Genomic DNA, 26,727 nt, shown 5'->3' with positions numbered 1-26,727 from the left:
AAGAGCAGGGACTTTGTCCGGCAGGTTCAGAAAAGGCTGTCACGCAGAACACACCCGGCGGCGACCCCTGGCCATGCCCATCTTGCAGCCTTTTCATCAGGTTTCAGCACATAATCATTTCAGATAAAGTTGCCTGCTCGACTGTGTTAAAAGTAAATAGCCTGCCTGCAGCCGTTTTCGGGGATAAAAGCAGCGTCTCCTTTCACCCGCAGAAAGCCCGTGACTGGGGGCGGGGCCGAGTGCCAGTCCTGCGCCTCTCTGAGTTCTCAAGGAAGTGGCGCTGAGGTGGCGATCGGGGCCGCTTGGGGAAGGTACGAATCCAATAGGAATCAAATCCGGGAGCCGTCAGTTCAGTACATTTTCAACTTTTATTCTGAAAAACCTGGGTGGAGAAGTAATTACAGGATTTAGAGATTGACAGACTGAAGCCTTAGTCACCAGGCAGTGACTAATATCAGAAGGAGCTGTGGCAATTTTTAGACTGGGTTCAGAAAGGCACCGAGTCCTGGGAACAAAAGGCACGCGCAGGGCTTTCCGGGAAAACACAGGGGCTGAATTGTAGCAGACGCAGGGGGCTCACGATTTCCTCCACCGGGGGTCTACTTCCTAAAAGGGGATCACACAAGCAAAACCTGCAGAGAAGGGGCTTCAGCTGCTGTCTGTCGACCCCTCATCCCCCAGTCAGCACCACCTCCAGCCCCCAGGTAGCACTGGCCTCTCTGCTTCAGCCCCCACCAGAAACTCTGGGCTGCCCTTTCCTGCAGGCAACCTGTCCTCCCGAGCCAGCTGCCAGCTGGGCAGCAGCGTCCATCCGGGCCATGGAGGAAGTGTCTCTTCTGGCACATGCTCCCAAAGGAGCAGTGGAGAGAGAGTGAGAGGCTGCAGTGTGCCAAACCCCAGGGGGCTGGCGCTGGAAGCCTGGGACGCCTGCAAGGGCCAGGTTGGTGGAGGTGAGGACGGAGGCCCGCCTGCTGCCTGGCTTCCCAAGCTCTTCTCAGAAGTAAAGAAAACGTGGCTGGGCACGGTGGCTCACACCTGTAATCCCAGAACTTTGGGAGGCCGAGGCGGGTGGATCACCTGAGGTTAGGAGTTCGAGACCAGCCTGGCCAACATGGTGAAACCCCATTTCTACTAAAAATACAAAAATTAGGCAAGGACTTCATGACTAAAACACCAAAAGCAATGGCAACAAAAGCCAAAATTGACAAATGGGATCTAATTAAACTTAACAGCTTCTGCACAGCAAAAGAAACATTAGAGTGAACCAGCAGCCAACAGAATGGGAGAAAATGCTTGCAATCTACCCATCTGACAAAGGGCTGATATCCAGAATCTACAAGGAACTAAAACAGATTTACAAGAAAAAAACAAACAACCCCATCAAAAAGTGGGTGAAGGATATGAACAGACGCTTTTCAAAAAAGAAGACATTTATACAGCCAGCAAGCATATGAAAAAAAGCTCATTACTGGTCATTTGAGAAATGCAAATCAGAACCACATTGAAATACCATCTCATGCCAGTTAGAACGGCGATCATTAAAAATCCAGAGACAACAGATGCTGGAGAGGATGTGGAGAAATGGGAACACTTTTACACTGCTGGTGGGAGTGTAAATTAGTTCAACCATTGTGGAAGACAGTGTGGCGATTCCCCCAGGATCTAGAGATAGAAATGCCGTTTGACCCAGCAACCCTGTTCCTGGGCATATGCTCGAAGGGCTATAAATCATTCTGTTGACACATGCACACATATGTTTACAATAGCGAATACTTGGAACCAACCCAAGTGCCCATCAGTGACAGACTGGATAAAGAAAATGTGGCACATATACACCATGGAGTACTATGCAGCTATAAAAAAGGATGAATTCATGTCCTTTGCAGGGACATGGATAAAGCTGGAAACCATCATTCTTAGCAAACTGACACAAGAACAGAAAACCAAACACCGCATGTTCTCACTTATAAGTGGGTGTTGAACAATGAGAACACATGGACACAGGGAGGGGAATATCACACACCAGAGCCTGTTGGGGGGTGGGGAGATAGGGGGCCAGGGGAGGGATAGCAGGGGGTAGGAGGATGGGGGAGGGATAGCAGTAGGAGAAATACTTAATGTAGATGATGGGGGGGTGGATGCAGTAAACCGCCATGGCATGTGTGCATCTGTGTAACGATCCTGCATAATCTGCACATGTACCCCAAAACTTCAAAGTATATAAAAAAATACAAAAATTAGCTGGGCATGGTGGTGGGTGCCTGTAATCCCAGCTACTCCAGGGGCTGAGGCAGAGGTTGCAGTGAGCTGAGATCGTGCCACTGCACTGGGGCCTGGGCAACAGAGTGAGACTTTGTCGAGAGAGAGAGAGAGAGGGAGGGAGAAAGAAAAGGTGGCCATGGAGATGATGAGGATGAGAAACTGCCTCTGCTTGGGTGCAGTTCCCTCTGAGGTCCCCACCCCGACTTGTCCTCTGGGCAGACTTCCTCTCACCTTTAGCTGCAGCTTGAATGCACTTGTGACTCCAGAGTGCCAGGTGACGCACGCCATCAGCACACATACACGCTGGGTTTCAGAAACTTACCACACTTTTTAATATTGATTACATGTTGCAATGATATTTTGGAAATACGTTATTAAAAATATTCTACCCGTTTTTCTTTTAAAAAATATGTCTATGGCCAGTGGCTCAGTCCTGTAATCCCAGCACTTTGGGAGGCTGAGGCAGGCGGATCACGAGGTCAGGAGATTGAGACCATTCTGGCCAACATGTAAAACCTGGGTGAAAAAAAATTAGCCAGCTGAGATGGCATGTGCCTGTAGTCCCAGCTACTCAGGAGGCTGAGGCAGGAGAATCGCTTGAGCCTGGAGGCAGAGGTTGCAATAAGCCGAGATAGTGCCACTGCACTCCAGCCTGGGCAACAGAGTGAGACTCTGTCTCAAAAAAACAAAAAACAAAACCAAATATAAAACCCCAAACGAGTGTCTACTGGGTCGTCAAAAATCACGGCTGTGGCTCCCATGGTGTTGCTGGTTTGCTTCTTCCGTCTCATCTGCTCTCCAGTCGCTGGACTCTGAGCAGTCTCTGTCATCCTTCTGGCCTGTATCCCATGGCCTGGCACTGCCTGGGCACACAGCAGGGGTGCCAGGCATGTTCATTAAAGGAGAGAGTGCCTGGGGCTCCTTGATCTGTACCCGCCCTCAGTGAGGGTGTGGGCACGCCCAAGAATGGGGCCCTCACTTGGCTGCAGCTGTTTGTGTTTTAATTTTAATTTAATTTTATTTTATTGAGATGGAGTCTTGCTCTGTTGCCCAGGCTGGAGTGTAGTGGCATGATCTTGGCTCACTGCAACCTCCGTCTGCTGGGTTCAAGCGATTCTTCTGCCTCAACCTTTCGTGTATCTGAGATTACAGGCACATGCCACTATGCCTGGCTAAGTTTTGTGTTTTTAGTAGAGACAGGGTTTCACCATATTGGCCAGGCCGGTCTCAAATTCCTGACCTCATGATCTGCCTGCCTTGGCCTCCCGAAGTGCTGGGATTACAGGTGTGAGCCACAGTGCTTGGCCGGGTTTTTATTTTTTATTTTATGAGATGGAGTCTTGCTCTGTCACCCAGGCTGGAGTGTAGTGGTGTGATCTTGGCCCACTGTAACCTCTGCGTGTTGGACTCAAGCAGTCCTCTACCTTAGCTTCCTGAGGAGCTGGGACTACATGTACCACCATGCCCAACTAATTTTTTGCTATTGTTGGTAGAGCTGGGGTTTGGCCATGTTGCCCAGGCTGGTCTGGAACTCCTGAACTCAAGTGATCCACCCTCCTCAGCCTCCCAGAATGCTGGGATTTCAGACGTGAGCCCGAGCCCGGCGGGGCTCGTCATCACATCAGTGTGCACACGGGGCACATCAGTGTGCACGTGTGCACTGGTCGGGGCACTGGGGGCGGGTGGGCGTTCTCCTACCTTGCAGGCAGCCCCTCCTTTCCGGAGTCCTGGGAACTTCAAAGCAGGAATGGAGCCTTCAGAGGCAGCAGCGATGTCCTGGTTCCTGTGGGCTCTGCAGGCCAAGAAGCCTAAACCCAGTCACTTTCCTGCATTCAGCATTGTGTTTTTAAACAAAACTTTGGCTTGGCTTATGTTTCACTTATAAAAGTGACATTTAGCTGGGGAGTGGATAAAATAATAAAGTTTATTGTCAGGTGATGAACAAACCAGCCCCGTGTCGGCTGTCTGCTGCGCTAACCCTGGAATCTGTTGATCTCTGGGGTGCTCAGTAGAGCCACAGCTTCGCCACTAAAGTTAGATGACAGTTTGTGCTGGAGAAGAGGCAGGAGCTCTGGGGAAAAGGTGACGTCTTGCTGGAGTCTGCCGTGTCCCCGCGGTGCCAGCTCAGCACCCTGGCTGGGTGAGAACAAGCCTCCTCCAGCTACCTGCCAGGACACGTGGGGAGACGCCTGCCCATGTGCTGCCCTGAGCTGCAAGCCCAAGTCAGGGGGAAGCCAGCCTGTGAGCTCTGGATTTGGGTCCTGATGCTGGGCCAGGGGCGTTATCACTTCCTAGAGAAAGCTGGGAAGCTGAGGTTGGGGTTGTCATGGCAACCAGGCCATCAGTCGCCTGGCTCAGCACTGTCAGGGGTGTCGGACACCCAGGACTTCCCACACAGGGGTCCCCGTGACAGAGTGGATAGGCCACAACCCTGCTTGACCAGCCTTAGGGCAAACAGATGCAACCCACTGGGCTGTGGGGTCAAGGTTAGACACATCAGAATAAATGAGGGGCAGACACTCTGGAAGAGGAACTTGAGACACTGCACATCCTTGGTTATTTCCTGGTGAGAAAAAACATTTTAAGAACAACTCCGGGGAAATTTGAACGTGAACTTGTACGAAGATGTCCTTGACCTGAATTGGTTTCCTGTAACCATAGTGATATGATCACGGAGATGAACGTCACCTGGTAATGCAGGCTGGAGTGTCTGCCAGGTGGCCCATAATTTATTTTTCCCTTTCAGACGGGGTCTTGCTCTGCCGCCCAGACTGGAGTGCAGTGGTGCAATCATGGCTCACTGCAGCCTCAACCTCCCGGGCTCACGCGATCTTCCCACCTCAGCCACTTGAGCAGTTCCTGTGCAACCATGCCTGGCTAATTGTTGTATTTTTTAGAGATGGGGTCTCACCATGTTGCTCAAGGTGGTCTTGAACTCCGGGACTCAAGGGATCCACCTGCCTTAGCCTCCCAAAGTGCTGGGATTACAGGCCTGAGCCACCATGCCAGGCCCATAATTTGAGAGGGTTCAGTCAAAAAGAATAGGTCAAGAAAACACACAGCAAAACGTTAACCTGGGCCCATTCTGGATACTGGGCGGTGGCGGTTCTGCTGCACTCTCTTCTCTTCTGCGTATTCAGAAACACAGGCTGCAAGAAAAGCTGAGGTCAGGGGTCTGGGGGCTTCTCCTGAGGTCAGGGATGTGGGGGGGCTTTGCCTGAGGTCAGGGGTCTGGGGGTCTTCTCCTGAGGTCAGGGTCTGGGGTTCTTCTGAGGTTGGGCGCCTGGGGGTCTTCTCCTGAGTTCGCAGTCTGGGGGTCTTGAAGTCAGGGGGTCTGAAGGTCTTCTCCTGAGATCGAGGGGTCTGGGGGTCTTCTCCTGAGGTTGAGGGGTCTGGGGGGTCTTCTCCTGAGATCAGGGGTCTGGGGCTCTTCTCCTGAGGTTGGGGGTCTGGGGTCTTCTCTTGAGGTCGGAGGTCTGGGGTCTTCTCTTGAGGTCGGGGGTCTGGGGTCTTCTCCTGAGGTCGGGGGTCTTCTCCTGAGGTTGGGGGTCTTCTCCTGAGGTTGAGGGGTCTGGGGGGTCTTCTCCTGAGATCGGGGGTCTGGGGCTCTTCTCCTGAGGTTAGGGGTCTTCTCCTGAGGTCGGGGGTTTTCTCCTGAGGTTGAGGGGTCTGGGGGTCTTCTCCTGAGGTTAGGGGGTCTGGGGGTCTGCTCCTGAGGGTTGAGGGGTCTGGGGAGCTTCTCCAGGGTGGACCTTAAGGATGCCCAACGAAAACCAAACCAAACCAAACCAAACCCTTTGGATTTGTGGTTCTTCAACTAGATTCAACTTGGCACATGTCTACCAAGGGCCATCCTGTCGCAGGCAGTTAAATCCAGCAGGGCTTTGGACCAGCGCTTCTCCACCGTGTGCGTCTCAGGGCCTCTGGGAAGTTGGTGAAATGTAGGGTGACTCGGGCCTGGGCAGCCTCCTGCATTTCTAGCCAGCTGTGAGTGATGTACTGCTCCTCCAGGACCACACTGCAAGGGGCAGAGTGCAGCCCTTTGGGAGCTGTGGGTGGGGTGGGGGCTGGAGGCTCTGCACCCTGTAGACCTGGGGGGTATCCCTGCTTGGGCGCCGATGAGCTAGACCAGGGCGGGGGCCTGACTTCTCTAAGCCTTGGTTTCCCTATGAACAGGGACCCATCAGAATTCACTGTGAGGTCTGGATACAGGGACACCTGCAAATGCACAGAGCCCAGGGAAGAAAAGGGTCCCCCGGGAAAAGCCCATACATCCCCAGGACGCCCAGAACCTATGCAGGGCCTGGAAAGAGACAGGTTTTCTCCAAACCCAAGTCTCCATCCAAGGGCACAAGCATTATGTTCACATAACTAAAGGAAACCATATTTATTTATTTTTTTGAGACAGACCCTCGCTGTGTCCCCAAGGCTGATCTCGGCTTACTGCAACCTCTGTCTCCCAGGTTTAAGTGATTCTCCTGCCTCAGCCTCCTGAGTAGCTGGTATTACAGGCATGTGCCACTATGCCTGGCTAATTTTTGTATTTTTAGTAGAGATGGGATTTTTCTATGTTGGCCAGGCTGGTCTCGAACTCCTGAGCTCAAGTGATTCGCCCGCCCTGGCCTCCCAAAGTGCTGGGATTACAGGCATGAGCCACCGTGCCCAGCCAGGAAAACATATTGAAAGAAATAAAAGATGGGCCAGGTGCGGTGGCTCATGCTTGTAATCGTAACACTTTGGGAGGCTGAGGCGGGTGGATCACAAGGTCAAGAGATCAAGACCATCCTGGCCAAAATGGTGAAACTCCATCTCTATCAAAAATATAAAAAAAATTAGCTGGGCATGGTGGCAGGCGCCTGTACTCCCAGCTACTTGGGAGGCTGAGGCAGGAGAACTGCTTGAACCCGGGAGGTGGAGATTGCAGTGAGCCGAGGTTGCGCCACTGCACTCCAGCCTGGCGACAGAGTGAGACTTAAAAAAAAAAAAAAAAGATAGTATGATCAGTGTTCCATCAAATAATACCAATAGGTATTACTTTTCAAAGGAACCAGAGATACTGATGTTAAAAAGCACAGTAACTGAAATCAAACGTCACCCAAGAGTGACATTCCCCTCCATTGCTCAGTTACGGTGGCAGGTGATGTGATGAGGGACTGAGGAGGGCAGGCAGGTGCCAGAGGACACTGAGGGCTGTTGTGGGTGCCACGGGGATGGCACCTTCTAAAAGGAAACATGGACATCCTCTGCCAGCCCAGTCTCTCAGGAACCTCAGACATCCTCCCACCAGCGGGGACAGGCAAAGCACAACCCACAATCCATTGTGGAGAGTCCACGTTCATGACATCTAGAAAGTGCTGGTGGGAGGGGAGCAGGGCTGGCTGCTCAGTGGGTGCAGGCCTTCTGTCGGGGGATAAAAATGCCTGAAGTGGATGGAGCAGTCTCACATCACTGTGACTACATTAAATGCCACTGAACTGTACACTTAAAAAAACGATTATGCCGCTGGGCGCGGTGGCTCACGCCTGTAATCCCAGTACTTTGGGAGGCCATGGTGGGCAGATCACTTGAGGCCAGGAGTTCGAGACCAGCCTGGGCCAACATGGCAAAACCCCGTCTCTACTAAAAATACAAAAATTAGCTAGGTGTAGTGGCACAGGCCTGTGAGCCCAGGTTCTTGGGAAGCTGAGGCACAAGAATTGCTTGAACCAGGGAGGTGGAGGTTGCAGTGAGCTGAGTTCACACCACGGCACTCCAGCCTGCCTCAAGAAAAAAAAAAAGGTTATGTGAATTTCACCTCAACTTAAGAAATGTTCTTGGCTTTTTTCTTTCAGCATTTTGAGTGCCTCATCCCCACCTTCAGCCTATTTTTTTTTCCTGATGAGAAGCCAGAAAAAATATCTGACATAATCAGGATTAAAAAAATCTCAATCCTATGCAGGCTCTCATATGTGCTGAGCCGTTCTTCCTGCTGCTTTCCATGTTTCCGCTGTTTGGGTGGTGGAGGGTGTGGAGTGACTCAGATGTGTGTAGTTTTTGATCAGCACACACACCTAAAAACTCCACACACTCCATGAAAGATCAACTCAAAGTTGGCAAGTTTTTGGCCGCTTTTTTTTGAGTACTTTTTCTCCTCTAGTCCTCCTGCCGTGCGTGTGCTGGGCACAGATGAGGCTGCATTTCTCAGGCTGTTCATCAACTGCTTCGTTCAGATCACACATTTCTATTAATCTACTCCCTCAAATCTACAGTAACTGAAATCAGAAATTCACTAGAGGGACTCAACTCTCGGGAACTTTTTATTTTGGTTACTGTGCTTTTTAACATCTGTATCTCTCATTTGGTTCCTTTTAAAAATGACTCTTGGTATTACCTGATGACACACGGTCATCATACCATCTTGCGATTTTCCTGCCCCAGCCTCCCTGGCTAAGGTTTGTATGTTTAGAGATGGGTTTCATCATGTTGGCCAGGCTGGTGTCAAACTCCTGCCTTGGCCTCCCAAAGTGGAGGGATTACAGGCGTTGAGCCACCGCACCCGCCCCATCTCGTTTCTTTAAATATGGTTCCCTTTAGTGACGTGAACTGAGTCTTCTGCTATCATCGGCACCTCCGTGGCCTCAGAGGCAGTGTCTATGGCCCCTTTCCTCCTGTGTATGTGACACTCTCGTTTCTTTGAATGTCTTAACTTTATTATCGAAAACTGGACATTTTTGATAATACATTATAACCGATTTCCCTCTTCCCCTAGGGCTTTCGTCCTTTATTTATTTTTATTTTTTATTTTTTTTGAGACGGAGTTTCGCTCTTGTTACCCAGGCTGGAGTGCAATGGCGCGATCTCGGCTCACCACAACCTCCGCCTCCTGGGTTCAGGCAATTCTCCTGCCTCAGCCTCTCAAGTAGCTGAGATTACAGGCACGCGCCACCATGCCCAACTAATTTTTTGTATTTTTAGTAGAGACGAGGTTTCACCATGTTGACCAGGATGGTCTCCATCTCTTGACCTCGTGATCCACCCACCTCGGCCTCCCAAAGTGCTGGGATTACAGGCTTGAGCCACCGCACCCGGCCTCGTCTTTTATTGTTAAAGAACTTGTCTCATTTTGTTGCCCAGGCTGGAATGCAGTGCTATGATCACAGCCCGCTGAAGCCTTGACCTCCAGGTTCAAGCCACCCTCCTGCCTCAGTGCCACAAGTAGCAGAACTACCGGTGCACTCCACGACGCCTGACTCATTTTTGTATTTTTTTTTGTAGATGGGGTTTCGCCGTGTTGCCGAGGCTCGTCTCAAACTCCTGGACTCAAGCGATTTGTCTGACTAGGCCTCTGGAGGTGCTGAGGTTACTGGCGTGAGCCACAGGCCTCCCGGAGTGCTGAGGTTACTGGCGTGACCCTGGTGCCTGGCGCAGGGTTTTTGTTTGCTTGCTTGTCCAATGTTGGTGGATTTGTCTGGGATCCAAAGTACATGTGAAACAGTTGTTTCGGGGAACGTGTGCCCATAAAGACTGTGCCATGCTTGTATTCTGCTTGCCAGACACTGACCACACCCACTGCCAACACCCAGAACAGGCTCTGTCTGCGGGTGCCAGCCCATCTGTGCCTGCCTCCCCCTCACTGCCGTCAGTTTCTGGGCTGCAGCAGGGGGTCTCCACCAGGCACACTGGCACTTCTCCGCTCACCGTCATGAGTGAAGGCCTGAGAGCGGACGTTCCAGGCACCGCCGTCAGCACCTGTGCGCAGTGAGGCCTGCTTCCAGCACTCGGAGAAGGTCCGCCGAGCAGCCCCACCGGCTCTGCCAGCAGCAGACACGTGGCGACGAGACTGGTACCCAGGGTCGTTTTCAAACCCAACCAGCACCAACATCTTCCAAATCCTGCTGCGCTCCCAAAGAGGCCTATTTTTACACACACTGAAAGTCAACATCGAACACAAATCGGAGGGCAAAGACTTTAATTGGACTTGGCTTTGACGAGTACTGACAAACCCTGCAGACACTAGTACAATTTGATGGCAAAGTCCTTGCCAGCACCGTCCAGCAAATTCGGAGAAAACACACCGGTCAGGACAGCTCCATCCTGTTTCCAGACTCTGTGTCGTCTTCTTTGTGCTTTCAGTCGAGTGAAAGTCAGAGGATAACCCGTGAGGTCAGATCCCCAACCACGCAAAACGGACCAGACGGTGGAGAAGGGGAATCGTCCTTTTACAAAATACTATGAAGATCCTCAGCATTAATTTACATTATTTCCTTATCTGGACCTCCAAGTCCACTGGGCAGTTTTACTTAGGAAAATATCATGCTTAAGTAGAAAACGGGGGGGGGGTCTAAACACATTTTCTTTATGTGACATATTCTTGTGCGTACATGTAATGAGAATTTTTAGAAAATTGTTTTTTTCCTGCTGCCAAAACGTAGGCATTAAAAATAGGTGACTGTGAACCCAGGTGACTGACTCACAAAAGGGTGAGTGAGGAGCGTGAGAGAAGCAGCACCAGGACCTGAGAAGCGCCCTGTCACCCGCAGGCGGGTTTTGACAGCAGGTGCACTTCCAGGATGTTCACTGCTTCCTCAGAGCAGACAGACAGTATAAAAATGCTAGAAGAAACATCCCCGCACCAGTCTGCAGAACAATGCGCCAGGTTTGCCTCAGAGTGTCCTAAGACAGCTCAACAATGTTGGATTATACGGCCTGTTTGGCTATATGACCCATCTTTAAAGCTGAAACAAACATTGTTAGAAAAATATTCTAAGAAGAATGAAACTTAAAAAACGGACAAGTTAAAGTATTTGCTCACCATAATCATCTCGCTGTGTCGGTTTTGGTCTGAATGTGAGTGTCAGGGCCCGCCCAAGGCAGCACATTAGAACCCTGCAGCCGCCCGACAGGCGTGTGGTACGTGAGCCTTCTCACGAGTGACTACTTAACAGCACAATGCTCACTCATTTTTCTCATGGCGCATTGTGACAAAACTGTATGATGGAGGAGGCGAGGAACAGACTGAATGCTTTCTTTTCACCAGGGCCTTCATTCGCCAGCCAACAGCTCTCAACACCAGCAAGTCAGCGTTGACATTCATGGGGGAAACCCCACCCTCTGCTCTGAGAATAAAAGAGGGAAATCAGTGCAGCTATGCAGCCCCAGGGGCCGAAGCCATGTTGTCCAAAGCCATAGCCAGGACCTTGGAGCAACCTGGGGCCCTCTGCTGGGAGGCAGCAGTGGAGAAAGGGACTGCCTGGGTTTTTCACCAAAACCCAGGGCTCTATATGGGGGCATAAAGGGAGGGAGGCGGCTTTCACTTCTAGGCCTGAGCAGAGCTCGCTGGCTGGGAGAGAGCTGGATGCCCGCCCAAACCATACACTCACCCGTGCCCTCTTCCCATCCGGACTGCAGCTGCACGAGCCACTGGGAAAGGCGTGGCCTCGACGGCTCTCCTCAGGAGCCACTCACTCTGAATCTGCACCTTCTCCAGCTCTCAGGCCCTGGCCCAGACATTTCCTCAGTCACATCCATCATGAGCAATCACTGCTCAAAACAAGGCCTCACGTCTGTTTCTCCAGCCGCAGGGGAGCACCTTCCGCTCCCTTGTTTGTAACGAGCTTCCGTGAGAAGGACTGTAGAAAGCTCTGGAAATGCACGCTTCCGCATCTTAGAGGAAAGGGTGCTGAGTGGGAGCCCAGGCTCCAGATGCCCACCGCAGCCTCTGATGGTCAGGCAGTGACTCGGCTGGAACGTGGACGTACGGAGGGAGACGGGAGCGCAAGGGCTTGGAGGAACAAGTGTGCTCCACGCAAGGACCTCAGCAGAGGGCTCAACCTGGGGCAGGGTCCTGGGTGAGAGCTGGGGGCTGCGCTGGCCTCCCAAGAAGACACTTTGGGCTTGCCGTAGAGGTAGGGAAACAGGGAGGGAAACCAGGTAGGGAGAGGAGAAGAAAAAGCCTCCAGAACATAGAGCCTCTTCTTCCCCCACCCCTACCTGTCCACGCCCCCAGCTGAGCACATGTAGAAAAACTATGGTATTGCTGATTCTGTGACAAGAATCTTCCTGATCAGTAACCTGCCCAACACCCACAGAACATGGCAATGAAGCCCTAGATGCTTTTAAAATAAAACAGACTGTTAAGACTAGACAAACCAGAAAACCAGCTTAGCATGGCCAGTACGATAATGAGTACGAACCCCGAGTATGAGTCCCCGGGAAGTGCAGCTCCACCTGTCACTGTGCCAATGGCATTGATTATTCAAACTTCAGATCCACGTGGTCTCCTCAGCTCACAGAGGGTCTCATTTCCTACACCAGTGGGAATCACCGAGGGTACCCAAAAATGTAAAATCCTGGAGAGCTCAAAAACAAACATGGTTTGCAGCAAGATTCAACCAAGACGCCCACAGCTGCTCCAAGGGCCAGGATGCAGTAGCCCGTGCACATTCAGAACCTCGCACACACTTACAGCTCAGGAAATGATAAAAGGCCCCACATTCTTAAAGGTATCGTTTATAGAGTAGTCTGTACAAAAGCAGTCTTTTTCAAGAGACTCTGCTGCTCCTCAGAAGAAATCCACAGCCCTGGGCCTTCTCCTTGGTGTGGCGGTCAGGGGCTTCTTGGCCACTGGGGGTGAGCTGGCAGGCGAGCTGGTGGGGGTCTTCAGCACCCCGTGGAGGGGCCTCTGTTCAGGGTCGAAGGCCACCCGAGAAGCACCCGTGGGACTGACCAAGATACTCTTGTCTGTCTTCTTGAATTCTGTCCCAAGTGAGAGCAAGGCCCCAGGTTAAGCGGGTCCAACAGCTGTCCCTTCGACAGCGCCCTGCCTGGGTGCCAACCCCACCCATGTGCTAGGACAAAGTGGGGCCATCTCAAGGCTCTGCAGAGAGCAGGCCTGAGAGCCTCCTGAGGCAAGGAGGGCAGTGAGGCCACGTCCCATGCCTCACCTCACCCTCCCAAGGGAGGCCCAGACCCAGGGGAGCTGCTGGTAGGGTGGCTCCTGGAAGCCTGAACTTTTGGGGTGTTTTGGACAATGACTGGACCAAGCATTTGTGTCTGGGACAAATCCGTGCTATGTGGAGCTGCAGGATGTGTCCCATTCACTTTTCCCAGTTCTAAAGGTGGGGTGAACTCCTCCTCTCCGAGTCTCTTCTCCCTCAACACAGATACCCTCACACACACATATACTGGTGCACGTACACACACACTGGAGCATGTACTCACTCATACACACACACACACACACACAGGCGCATGTACACATACACACACACACCGGCGCACATACACACTCACACACACACATACTGGTGCACGTATACACACACACACACACAGGCGCATGTACACATACCCACACACATACCGGCGCACATACACACACACACACATACTGGTGCACGTGCACACACTCTCATACACACACATACTGGTGCACGTACACACACACACTGCCACATGTACGCACTCATACACACACACACACACCGGCGCACATACTCATACACACACATACTGGCACATGTACACACTCATACACACTGGCGCCTGTACATTCATACACACTCATACACTGGCGCACGTACACACACTCACACACACTGTCGCACACACACATACTAGCACACGTACACACACAGGCGTACGTACACACATACGGGCACATGTACACACACATACTGGCACACGCACACAGTCGCATGTATGCACAAATACTGGTGCATGCACACATACATACTGGCGCATGTACACACATACACACATACTGGTGCATGTACACACATATTCACACACACACTCATACGCTCACACTCGCATTCACACACACTCATACATGCACTCACACACACACTCACATATACACACGTTCAGTTACTTGTGGTTTCCAACGAGAGTCGGGTTCTAAACTCACAATACTTTTTAAAACTCTGGTTTCTTTTGTGAAAGCAACTCGAACGGATGGCAGCCACACAAGAACTAGGAAGGCAGGGATTTCCCTTCTCCGTCCCCCGGGAAGAGTGGTTATGGTTTCTCGGAGGCAGCTACAGCTGATGGGCCGCTGCAAGCTCTAATGGCCTTTCTGTGGGATGGCTTGGTACTTAGAAACACCTGGGAAAATGGCTTTTGGATCACGTCTCACCAGGTAGCCTCTCCTAAGAGGTCCCAAGCAATTGGCTGCCCACTCACCACTGGCAACCCACTCACAGCCCTTTGAGGACAAGGGACACATAGGTGCTTCCTTTTGACTCTGAAATGGGCACTGAGGGGCTGGGCACGGTGGCTCATGCCTGTAATCCCTGCTCTTTGGGAGGCCAAGGCAGGTGGATCACCTGAAGTCAGGCCAACACGGTGAACTCCCTTCTCTACTAAAAATACAAGTGTTAGCTGGACAAGGTAGCGGGTGCCTGTGGTCCCAGTTACTTGGGAGGCTGAGGCAGGAGAATCGCTTGAACCCAGGAGGCAGAGGTTGCAGTGAGCCGAGATCACGCCAACCTGGCTAGGAGCCACACCAGGAGTTGCAGCTGTGCTTAAGAAGCCTGCCGCCGGCACACCCCACTTACCTGCGGTCGTGTTTCTGTTCAGGCCAAAGGTGACCTTCTTGGAGCTGGACGGCGTCTTGTTTAGCTGCAGAAGAGAAACAGCAACAAAAGGACTCACACAGTGCATGGAGGTGCATGGTCCCCTTGTCAGATTGTTCTGGAGAACCTGTCCTGGAGGGGCCGCCGCCCACACTGCTGCTCACTGAGTGGTGCACACAGCAAGAGGCCAAAGGGCCTGCAGCCGAGACTGAAACCAACTGTCCTGCTGGGGCTTCACCAGGAACGCCCTCCGTCCTTCAGTGTCCTACGCACACCTCCCCCAGCCCGGGGCAGTGGTGCTCGCACCCTCGGCCCATCTGCAGCCACCACCTCATGACCACACCACAGATTCTACCAGCTGGGGAAGAAAGGCAAACAGTGAGGGTGCTTGAGCCGTCCTGAAAACAGTTCGCCACTGAGAAACTGTGAGGACAAATGGCAGCGGCTCGCCTGCCTCTTGCTGGAGAGTCTGAAGTCACCTGAAGACTCTGACATGGATGAGGCGCTGACTCCGATGGTCTCACCTCAATGGACAGCGGACACAGCTGCCAGTTTTCTGTGCACAAGGACTCCAAGCTATCTATCTCCAAGCTATTTCCAACGGTTCGCCGACCCAAATGTGCTCTTTCCTACTTAAATTCTTGCAAGCGGGCCCAGCCTGCATCAGGAAGCACTTCCTCAGGTTCCTGCTGACCCGCAATTCTGAGCGGACCTGCTACTGCTGACTCGTGCCACCTGGCGTTCTCACAGTGCCACATCTCATGAGAGAAACTGGTTTCTGCAAACCGGAGCCGGAAGCCCTGGGAGGCAGATGTGCAGCATTAACTGCCCCTCTAAGGCCCCTTCCTGACTGCGATCCCGGGCTGGGAACCTGCCCGCTGTGGCTAGGCTGAGAAGCCAGAGTGGGGCTCCAGCCCAGCACGGGAAACACCGTCAGCTCAAGCCCATCTGTGCCCTTGTGGAGAAATGGGCCGTGCCACCCCTGGGAGGATGCACACCTGGACGGCAGGGCCTGGAGAGTGGGTGGCAGTGCTGCTCTTCACTCTTCTGAAGAACAGGGGCTTTGGTAAGAACGGGGTGTCAAATGTCACGAAGTCACTCTCTGCCTTCGGCTGCTGCTGCTTCAGGGAACTGAAAGCCCCACGGCTTCCCTATGAGTGGCGGACGAGAAGCAGGGAGGAGGGGTCAGATGAGAGCCTCTGGTACCGCCCACGCACACAGGAGGCTGCAGAGCCCAAGGGGACCCAGCCCACCCCACAGCCTGCAGTTTCCTACACCGAGTCTGCAGACAGCCCTTTGATTCCAGAGCCCAGTCTGCACACAACACGACCACCTCTATCACCACAGCATGACGAGAGCAGCGATGAAAACGACCCACTTTTATCTTCATCCTCAAATGGAGGGTTTTGGCCTTTCAAGCCCATCTGTTAAAGAATAATTCACTCTCCATGTAGCTGAAGCATCACTGCACTGGCAGTGTGGCGTGGAGGGCAGTGATGCCCACATGGCAGCTCTGCTCACAGGCAGGCTCAGGAAGCTCACTGCGTGCGCAGCACCTCACAGCCACCCAGAGATTGGATCTCGTCCTGGGCTCAGAGGTCTGGGAAGTCCAGTACAGCTGGACACACGAGCGGCTCCGGCAGGTTCAAGGGCGCTGCCTGGAGGGCAGGTGGCCCCTGTGCGCCTTCCCTCTGCTGGGGGGAGCTTCCCTCCACCCTGAGACTCACTCGGCAACCCCTATCCTCTCTGACACCACCCAGGGCAATGTCTCTGGCCCTCTTGTTGAGGGAGCAGCACTGCAGGTACAGTGAGGAGCAGGCTGCAGTCAGGGCGGTGATGGCAGCGCTGAGAGGGCAGCCTCCTGCTGTCCAGCTCAGTGCCCTGCTTCCCTGACCACGAACTCACTCGCTAGCCACTTGCAGACACTCTTAGCCCCACGCCAGCACTTTGCTGGGTCCACACGCTTCAACAAAGGAGACGTCATAACCTCCGCACAGCGCTGTGTGCAAAGCAAGCGCTGATCAAGGCTGCGCCAACTCTGTGATGGGCAGATTATTTTCCGCTCTGCAGACCACAGGTCTGTCTCTACCACTTGACTGCCGCTCAGAGTGAAGGCGGCCATGGACCTGCACACACGAGTGGGCGTGGCTCCGTTCCAGTGAAACGACTTTTGCTGACCCCGGCCTGGAAGCCCAGTGCACCCAGAGGTAGTGTGAAAAGCGGATCGGGGCCAGGCAGAGGGGCTCACGCCTGTAATCTCAGCACTTCGGGAGGCTGAGGCAGGCGGAGCGCTTGAGTCCAGCCTGGGCAACAAGGCAAAATGGCATCTCTACAAAAATTACAAAAAAATTGGCTGGGCATGGTGACCCATGTCTGTAATTCCAGCTACCTGGGAGGCTGAGGCAGAAGAATTGCTTGAACTTGGGAGTTGGAGGTTGCAGTGAGCTGCGATTGCGCCACTGCACTCCAGCCTGAGACAGAGTGAGACCCAAACCTGACCAACACCTTGGCTCCTCACTCCTATCTGGCTCTAAAGATCCCAGAAGAAAAGTCTTCCCACTAAGGAGATCAGTGGTCCTGCTAGTGGAGTTTCTCTGCAGGCAGGGAGCTAACACAAGAAAAGAATACAGAAAAGGCAGTAATTGAGGCAGGAGAATTCTGGCCTTCCTCTTTTGCCAAAGGGGCCGGGACTGGCCATGTGCTGATGCATCTGATGGAGGCCCAGACCAGACTGAACACGCCTGGGGAAGCAGCACCTGGCCCACAGGATAACCTGCCCAGCTTGGGGCGGGCCCTTCCAAACCCACGCATGTGGCCTGGGGGAGTGAAGGTGGCCGATGAGGACCTGAGTAATTGGTCACCTGTGATTCCTCCTGAGTGAGGGGGTGTTATGAACACGCCCTATTCTACCTGCTGCTGAGTCTAGAGGCCTGGCCGCCGGCCCCCCACCCTTTTCCTCAGGAGACAGGGAGGCCCCCGGACGCATTTGAGCGCCTCTGCGGTGAGCTGGCCTATGGGCCTCCCACCTTACCAGAGCCTGGGGTTGCCGGGCCTCGGACTCCGACACCCCATTGTGCTCTACCGAGTTGGACATCTCTCTCATTTTCTTCCTCTTTTTCAGGCTTGCAGTTTTCTGGCTGGGCATGCCACAGAGCTCCAGGCTGCCGGGCTCCGCCTTCTTCTGCAGCCTCCTGCACAGGGGCGGGGTGGTGTGGCCGTTCGCCCCCTCCGTTGGGCTGGCAGGAGGGCTTTCCTGCTGTAGCGGAGGCCAGGCCGGCGCAGACAGGCCATTGCCATTGACGGGGATAACTCCGAGCTTCCTCTTCCTTTTTAGGAGTTGGGCTCCACCTGTTGGGGACCCTCTAAATCCCTCAGGATGGCTGACAGTCGGGCCACCCTGAGACACATCCTCTGGTGGCAACACTGCTGATTCTGACATTTCCCTGTGGGCCCTCGGGCTCTTCTTCCGTGGCCGTTTCCTTTTATTGTGCATGGGGACAGCAGGAGGATGCTCAGAGCCATTCTCCTCCCCGGTGCTGGACGTGGCCTCTGCCCCTGGCTCGGCCACACATGGATTCAGGGCTTTCTGCCCAGTGGCCTCGGGCTCCCTGCCCCTGTTTTCTTCTAGGGACAGGGCTGCATCCCCTGGGCATGGATTTTCAGGCTGGAGGTGGTGCTTTTTCTTCTTCTTCCTTCTTCTCTTTTGAAGACTGCTTTCACTGTCCTCTTCCTCTGCACAAAAGACTCTGCTTCCTAAAAAGACACAAACCCATCAACAAGCACCCTAATGCCAGCTGAGACAGTGTGACTGGCAGACAGAATTTCCCGCCATTCTACCACCAGCAAAGATTCCGTCTCCCTTGAGGTACCCAGTGCGCCCACTACCTTTGCTGTCGGCCCTACTTCCTCCATCCCCAGCAGTGAGTGACTGGAAGCCTTACTTCCTTCCATTTAAACACACATGATCTGATCTTTATTAATCTTAGGACCCAAAGGTAAAAACCATGGATCTAGAGTGGTTGTCACACAGCCGCCCCCCAGCATCGCTCCCTGCAGAGGTGCCCCGGGGAGCTGGCAGACATGAGTAGGGTGAGGTGGGGGAAAGGTGGGGATGGTGGCTCTGCTGGAAATAGCAGAACACTTAGAAAACCCCCTTTACCTCTCAGCCATTAAAAACTGAAGCTTTGGGCTCTGCTAATGCTTTCTGAAGATGTGACCTCAAGTCTCGAGGCCTCCACAGTGCACACCGCTCCCCAGGGGCTGAGTCACGCCCTCTTTTCAGCTTTACAGCTTACCTTTCTCCTCTTCCAAGTTAGTGTTCTCTAAAAGTTTATTTCCTTTCTTCTTATGCTTTCCTTGACTGAGGGTTTGGTCATCTTCATCAGCAGAAACGTCCTCAGTGAAACTGAGTTGAGATACACTGCCTCCTAGATGCCAGAGTGACACACGGTCAGCTTATGCAGACACTAGAGACCGCCCCAGCAGCCTAAGAGCAGCACCCTCCCGATTTCTTTCTCATCATCGCTGTTCCCGTGTCTCCCACCCAAACCTGAATGCAGCTGACACAGGAATTACAGACTTAAAGAAGCTCTGTGGATTTCTCAGCCAGGGAAAGCAAGGGATCACAAGTCCCGGGTGACCCCTCCACGGCTGGACCCCGGGGGCTTGGCTAATGCAATCTTCACATTCCAACAAGCTTGCTGGTGCTTTTCCCAATTTCTTTCTTTCTTTTTTTTTTTTTTGAGACAAAGTCTTGCTCTGTCACCCAGGCTGGAATGCAGTGGCGAGATTCTGACTCACTGCAACTTCCATCTCCTGGGTTCAAGCAATTCTGCTGCTTCAGCCTCCTGAGTAGCTGGGATTACAGGCGTGAGCCACCACGCCCAGCTGGCTTTTCCCAATTTCAAGTGTCCCTAGTGCATGAGGAGTATGTGGTGACCTCGCTGACTTGTCTGAACATAACCAAGCTTATGGCAGCCCTTCCTGGGAGCAATGCTGATCATAGCAGCAAATGAAAGGGATTCTGAGAAATTACATTTTTCACCTTCACAGAGTATCCATTTAAAACCTTGCTAGGCCAATGCAAATCCATCTAGTTAAACAAAAACCAAACCAAAACTTCACACCACTCACACCTGAGAGGAGTCTGCCCTCCGGCTCTGGCGTTAGGGGAGAGCCTGGGAGAGGAAGTGGGCAGGCTGCACAGGGCCCTAGGCGGGTGTCACTCCTCACAGCTGTACTGCGGTGTGACTAGGTAAGGGCTGCTCTTTCTTTCTTGAAAGTTGGGGTCTTGCTCTGTCACCCAGGCTGGAGGGCAGTGGCGTGATCACAACTTACTGCATCCTGGACCTCCTGGGCTCAAGCGATCCTCCCCTCTTAGCCTCCCGAGTGACTGGGACTACAGGTTCACTCCACCGTGCCTGGCTAATTATTTCGTTTTTAGTAGAGATGAGGCCTCGCTATTTTGCCTGGGCTGAGGACTATTATTTCTTATTAGAGGTTTTCAGTAAAGTTCTTTCAATCCTGTTTCTCAGCGTTTGGCATCAACTCCCCCAGTTCATGAAAAACACCATGAATGATGATCCTTGGCATGCCTCACCTTCAGAGAGGTCTTGGAATCTAAAAAATAAAATAATAATGAAAAAAAAGGTCACAAATGTTCATAAAGAAATCCCTTCTTTCTGTCTTTTGTAGACTTACTTATTCAATTTTTAAAATATAAGCAATAGTTAAGTATTTGTTAATTCACGCTTTCCTCCAGGAGGGGAGGCTAGAGAGGAAATTCTGTGAAGTAAAGATGGTACAATACAAAGGCAAAAACGATCAAGGCCAGTGCCACCCCCATTAGCGGCACACCGGCGAGGGCACGGCAGGCAAAAGTGCATCTTGGAACACCCAAATCAAACTAAGAAATTCGAGTTTGCGTATATCCAGTTCTCCAGTGGAGAGAGGCAAAGCTGTGTTTTGCTCTATACAATTTTTGTGCATTAGAACAAACAAGGAGCATTGAGGCACAGTGTGGGGAGGTGCATGGGGGAGGGGACACTGAATGGCAGGGACCTCGGGCAAGCTGGGACCATCCTGTGCCCTGGGGACCCAGCTGGGAAATGGGCAAAACTATAGGAGCTGCTTTCTAGGGGCTTAACACAGAAGACTTGAAAGTATGCAAACCACTCAGAGCAGTGCCCGGCTCACAGAGTGGGATCAGACAGCTGTGATTTGTCCCCAGTGACAGCAAGCAGCGCATGAGGCCTTACAGTGAATTCTAGGTCATCATGTCACTGCAGTCAGAGTGACATCAACACTGACAGCTGAATTAACTAACACTTTTGGCATAAGCACACGGGAGGGAGGGGAGAGGTAAGTAATTAACCCCATCTATTCAGCAGCACACCAGCAGAAGACACGGAAACAGCAGATGCACATCAGTTTCTGGTTGGTTAGTTTTAGACATTAATAAGCTTCTCCTCACATCGTTCTAAAGCAGCTCGGAGGTGAATATGGCTGCACTGGAAGAACAGAACCTGAAGGTGGGACTGCAGTTCCCATCAAACTTTTCAGTTTACATGTGTCTGTCACATTGCTCTAAACCAAACGCTAAGGACAACGAAGAAAGAGAAGACAAGCAGACGGCTTTCCCACGCCAGCAGAGTGAACTAGAGCGGCTGGGCTGGACCCACAATGGGGATTTGAGACCCTCTCCCTAGTCACTGACTTTTTGATGAGTTTGGAGAGACGCTTCCTGTTGAAGGGCGGGGTGTTCTTCCTGCTGGTCATCTCCAGGAGTCGATCAGCAACAGCCTTGTAGTCAAACTAGGCAGGAAGAGAAACTAAGCGTAAGTCTGCAGCCACACAACGCTGCCTGGCTCGGACATGTCCATCTGCAGTAAGAGAAAACCCTTACTGAAGCACTTGGCCACAGACAGGCTAAGCAGTCACGTGCCGGGGCCTGGCACCCAGGCGCACAAGCACTATCTTAACGAACTCATGTTCAGTCTGTTCTTGGGAGAAGCTGGGTAAGTAATTCTTTCTTAAAAAAAAACCGTGATAGAGTACAAACAACATTTACCTGGGTGTGCTTCATTTTTCACTTGAGACGAAGTCTTGCTCTGTTGCCCAGCATGGAGTACACTAGCATATCTCAGCTCACTGCAACCTCCACCTCCCTGGTTCAAGCCATTCTCCTGCCTCAGCCTCCCGAGTAGCTGGGATTACAGGCACACACCACTGCGTCTGGCTAATTTTTGTATTTTTAGGAGAGATAGGGTTTCACCATGATTGCTAGGCTGGTCTCAAACTCCTGATCTCAGGTGATCCGCCCGCCTTTGCCTTCCAAAGTGCTGGGATTAGAGGCGTGAGCCACTGCGCCTGGCTGGAGGGTGTTCTTCTTTTTACGTTTAATCTAGATTTGCAAACTGTACTTGGTAAACCCTTTTTTATTTGAAAAGCGCCACTAGAGCTGGCGCCACTAGAGAACAGCACAGAGCTTAGCCGTTCAAAACCAGGGCTACTGTCTCTTTCAAAACTTATTTACATTTCCTTGTCTCTGACAAGCTTATTCTCAGGAAGGCGACATTTAGTGACTGAAGGGATTAAAAAGGAGTTTACACCCAGGCCTTACAGCTTAACTAGCTGTGACCCTAATTCTCTACTCAGGCTCCTCCACAGCAAATCTACATTCCATGAAAAGCAACACCGGCCACCCACCTGGAGAAGCGGCCCCGCGTCCTGAAAGGTGCCACAACCATCTCTTCCACTCTCATCACCGAGTCCATCTTTTCTGGAATGGTTTTTGCCCAGTGCTGTCAAAATACACCAAAAGACCAAATTCTTGACATGCCAAATACACAGAGGTGACTACTTCCACAGGGGCCACTGTATCATTAGGTGTCTCTTAGCAAGAAAGAAAGTTGGGCGCGGTGGCTCACATCTGTAATTCCAGCACTCTGAGAGGCTAAGGTGGGTGGATCACCTGAGGTTGGGAGTTTCAGACCAGCCTGACCAACATGGAGAAACCCTGTCTCTATTAAAAATACAAAATTAGCCAGGTGTGGTGGCGCCTTCCTGTAATCCCAGCTACTCGGGAGGCCGAGGCAGGAGAATTGCTTGAATGCAGGAGGTGGAGGTTGTGGTGAGCCAAGATCGTACCATTGTATTCCAGCCTGGGTGATAAGAATGAAACTCCATCTCAAAAAGAAAAAGAAAAAATACTTCCTGTTGACTAGGTCTGACAAAAAAAAAAAAAAAAGGAAAAAAAGATTATTGATTCTATCTATTTATTTATTTATTTTTTGAGACAGGGTTCTGCTTGGTTGCCCAGGCTGGAGTGCAGTGGTGTGATCGCGGTTCACTGCAGCCTCCGCCTCCCAGGTTCAAGTGAATCTCCCACCTCAGCCTTCCGAGTAGCTGGGACGATAGGCGTGCGCCTCCACACCTGGCTAAGTTTTGTATTTTTTGATAGAGACTTGGTTTCACCATGTTGGCCAGGCTGGTGTTGAACTCTTAACCTCAAGTTATCTGGTCGCCTGGGTCTCCCAAAGTGCTGGGATTACAGGCATGAGCCATTGTGCCCGGCTTGATGTTTTCTGATTAAACATAATGTATAATCACTGTAGAAAATAGAGAAGCACAAAGAAAACAGAAATCACCCGTGATTCTGCCACCTACAGCTAACATTAACATTCTGGGCCAGACACGGTGTTTATCCTTTAATCCCAGCGCTTTGGGAGGCCAAGGTGGGCGGAACGCTTAAGCCTCGGAGTTTGAGACCAGCCCGGGGAATGTAGCGAGACCACTGTCTCTACAACAAGAGGTGTGTGCCTGTGGTTCCAGCTACTTGGGAGGCCGAGGTGGGAGGATCACTTGAGCCCAGGAGGTTAAGGCTGCAGTGAGCCATGACCAATCCGGTTCACTCCAGCCTGGGTGACGGAGTAAGACCTGGTCTCTAAAACACACAAACACACAAACAAACACACAAACAAACCATTTTGGTTTATTCTTCCAGATTTTTTTAAAAGCATAAACAGTGTCCTAGCCAGAGCAATCAGACAAAAACAAAACAAAACAAAACAAAACAAAACAAAACAAAACAAAATAAAATAAAGGGCATCCATATTGGTTACGAGGAAGTCAAACAGTGAGTGTTTGCCGACGATATGATCCTATACCTAGAAAACCATAAAGACTCATCCCAAAAGCTCCTAGAACTGGCAAATGAATTTGGCAAAGTTTCAGGATGCAAAATCAATGTACACAAATCAGCAGCACTGCTAAACACCAACGACCAACGACAGAACTGAGAATCATGCCGAGAATTCAATCCCTTCTATAATGGCTGCCAAAAACCCACCAAAACAACGATGACGATAAAAAATAAAACAAAAACCCCCCAAAAAACCTTAGGAATACGCCAAACCAAGGCGGTGAGAGATCTCTACAGGGAAAGCTACAAACGCTGCTGAAGGCACAGCACACCCCACGCTCATGGACGCGTAGAACCAACACTGTGAAAACACCCATGCTGGCCAAAGCGATCTACAGACTCAATGCAATTCCCGTAAAAATGCCAGCATCATTCTTCGCAGAACTAGAAGAGGCAGTCCTAACATTCATATGGAAACAAAAAACAGCCTGCATAGCCAAAGCAAGACTAAGGAAAAAGAACAAATCCGGAGGCCGGGTGTGGTGGCTCATGCCTGTAATCCCAGCACTTTGGGAGGCTGAGGCTGGCAGATCCCTTGAGGTCAGGAGTTCGACATCAGCCTGGCCAACATGGTGAAACCTAGTCTCTACTAAAAATAAAATAAATAGCTGGGTGTGGTGGCACACACCTATAATTCCAGCTACTAGGGAGGTGGAGGCATGAGAATCACTTGAACCTGGGAGGCAGAGGCTGCACTGAGCTGAGATTGCACCATTGTACTCCAGCCTGGATGATAGAGCAAGACTCTTTCTCCAAAAAAAAAAAAAACCAACAAACCTGGAAACATCAGAATACCTGATTTCAAACTATACTATAAGGCCATAGTCACCAAAACGGCATGGTACTGGTATAAAAACAGGCACATAGACCAATGGAATAGAAGACACAACCCAGAAATAAACCCAAATACTTACACTCAACTGATCTTCAACCAAGCAAACAAAAACAAAGCAGGGAAAAAAACACCCTATTCAAAAATGGTGGGACGATTGTCAAGCCCATGCAGAAGAATGAAACTGGATCCTCATTTCTCACCTCAGAGAAAAATCAACTTAACACCAAAAGCATTGGCAACAAAGGCCAAAATAGACAAATGGGACCTAATCAAACTCCACAGCTTCTGCACGGCAAAAGAAACAGTCACTAGAGTGAGTCGGCAACCAACAGAATGGGAAAAAATTTTTGCAGTTTACCCATCTGACAAAGGGCTGATATCCAGAATTTACAAAGAACTCAAACAGATTTACAGGAAAAAAACAAACAAGCCCATTCAAAAGTGGGCAAAGGATATGAACAGACACTTTACGAAAGAAGACATATATGAGGCCAACAATCATATGAAAAAATGCTCATCGTCACTGGTCATCAGAGAGATGCAAATCAAAACCACATTGAGATACCATGTCATGACAGTTAGAATGGCGGTCATGTAAAAATCTGGAGACAACAGATGCTGGAGAGGATGTGGAGAAAAAGGAACACTTTCACACTGTTGGTGGGAGTGTAAACTAGTTCAACCAATGTGGAAGACAGTGTGGCGATTCCTCAAGGCCTTAGAAATAGAAGTTCCATTTGACCCAGCAATCCCATTACTGGGTATATATCCAAAAGACTATAAATCGTTTTACTATAAGGACACATGCACACGAATGTTCACTGCAGCACTGTTTACAATAGCAAAGACCTGGAATCAACCAAAATGCCCATCGATGATAGACTGGATTGGGAAAATGTGGCACATATACACCATGGAATATTATGCAGCAATCAGAAATGATGAGTTTGTGTCATTTGTAGGGACATGGATGAATCTGGAGAACATCATTCTCAGCAAACTGACACAAGAACAGAAAATGAAACACCGCATATTCTCACTCATAGGTGGGTGATGAAAAATGAGAACACATGGACACAGGGAGGGGAGTACTAAACACTGGGGTCTATTGGGGGGAAAAGGGGAGGGCCAGCGGGAGGGGGAGGTGGGGAGGGATAGCCTGGGGAGAAATGCCAAATATGGGTGAAGGGGAGAAAGGAAGCAAAACACACTGCCATGTGTGTACCTATGCAACTGTCTTGCATGTTCTGCACATGTACCCCAAAACCTAAAATGCAATAAAAAATTAAAAAAAAAAAAAAAAAAAAAGACAAATCGGAGACTTAAATGTGATACCTAAAACCATAAAAACGATAGAAGACAGCATTGGAAAAACTCTTCTAGATGTTGGCTTAGGCAAGGAGTTCCTGACCAAGAACCCAAATGCAAATGCAATGAAAACAAAGACAGATGGGACCTAATTAAAAATCTTTTGCATAGCAAAAGATATAATCAGCAGAATATACAAACAGAATGGGAGAAAATCTTTGCTAACTATGCAGCCAACAAAGGACTAACATTCAGAATCTACAATGAATTCAAATCAGCAAGAAAAAAACAATCCCATCAAAAAGTGGGCTAAGGACATGAACAGACAATTCTCAAAAGAAGATACGCAAACGGTCAACAAATATATGGAAATACAAATGAAAACCACAGTGATATACCACCTCACTCCTGCAAGAACGGTCATAACTAAAAAAGAAAGCAACAATGGATGTTGATGGCCAGGCGCAGTGGCTCACGCCTATAATCCTGCGCTTTGGGAGGCCGAGGATCACCAGACGTCAGGAGCTTGAGACCAGCCTGGCCCACCTGATGAAACCCCATCTCTA

At 51.0% G+C, this 26,727-nt stretch overlaps 1 protein-coding gene across 4 annotated transcripts in view; it reads right to left on the bottom strand.

Annotated features, from left to right (window-relative positions):
• Positions 1–10,193: 10,193 nt before the first annotated feature.
• The window catches only part of RRP1B (ribosomal RNA processing 1B), a 35,540-nt gene continuing 19,006 nt past the window's right edge, over positions 10,194–26,727 (bottom strand). For all 4 annotated transcript variants that reach the window (XM_078358702.1, XM_002761460.6, XM_008986755.5 and 1 more), the window contains 8 exons: positions 22,524–22,618; positions 21,532–21,629; positions 20,416–20,435; positions 19,112–19,243; positions 17,848–18,569; positions 15,815–15,967; positions 14,799–14,862; positions 10,194–12,996 (listed from right to left, as the gene is read on the bottom strand). In XM_078358702.1, coding sequence (XP_078214828.1) covers positions 12,803–12,996; positions 14,799–14,862; positions 15,815–15,967; positions 17,848–18,569; positions 19,112–19,243; positions 20,416–20,435; positions 21,532–21,629; positions 22,524–22,618 — 1,478 coding nt within the window. In that variant the 3' untranslated portion in view covers positions 10,194–12,802. The remainder of the gene's footprint in view (positions 12,997–14,798; positions 14,863–15,814; positions 15,968–17,847; positions 18,570–19,111; positions 19,244–20,415; positions 20,436–21,531; positions 21,630–22,523; positions 22,619–26,727) is intronic.

Source organism: Callithrix jacchus, chromosome 21 (genome assembly GCF_049354715.1).
Source record: "Callithrix jacchus isolate 240 chromosome 21, calJac240_pri, whole genome shotgun sequence".
Lineage (NCBI taxonomy): Eukaryota > Metazoa > Chordata > Mammalia > Primates > Cebidae > Callithrix > Callithrix jacchus.
The sequence above is the reverse complement of the archived record's forward strand: the minus strand, read 5'-3'. Positions and strand labels throughout refer to the sequence as shown.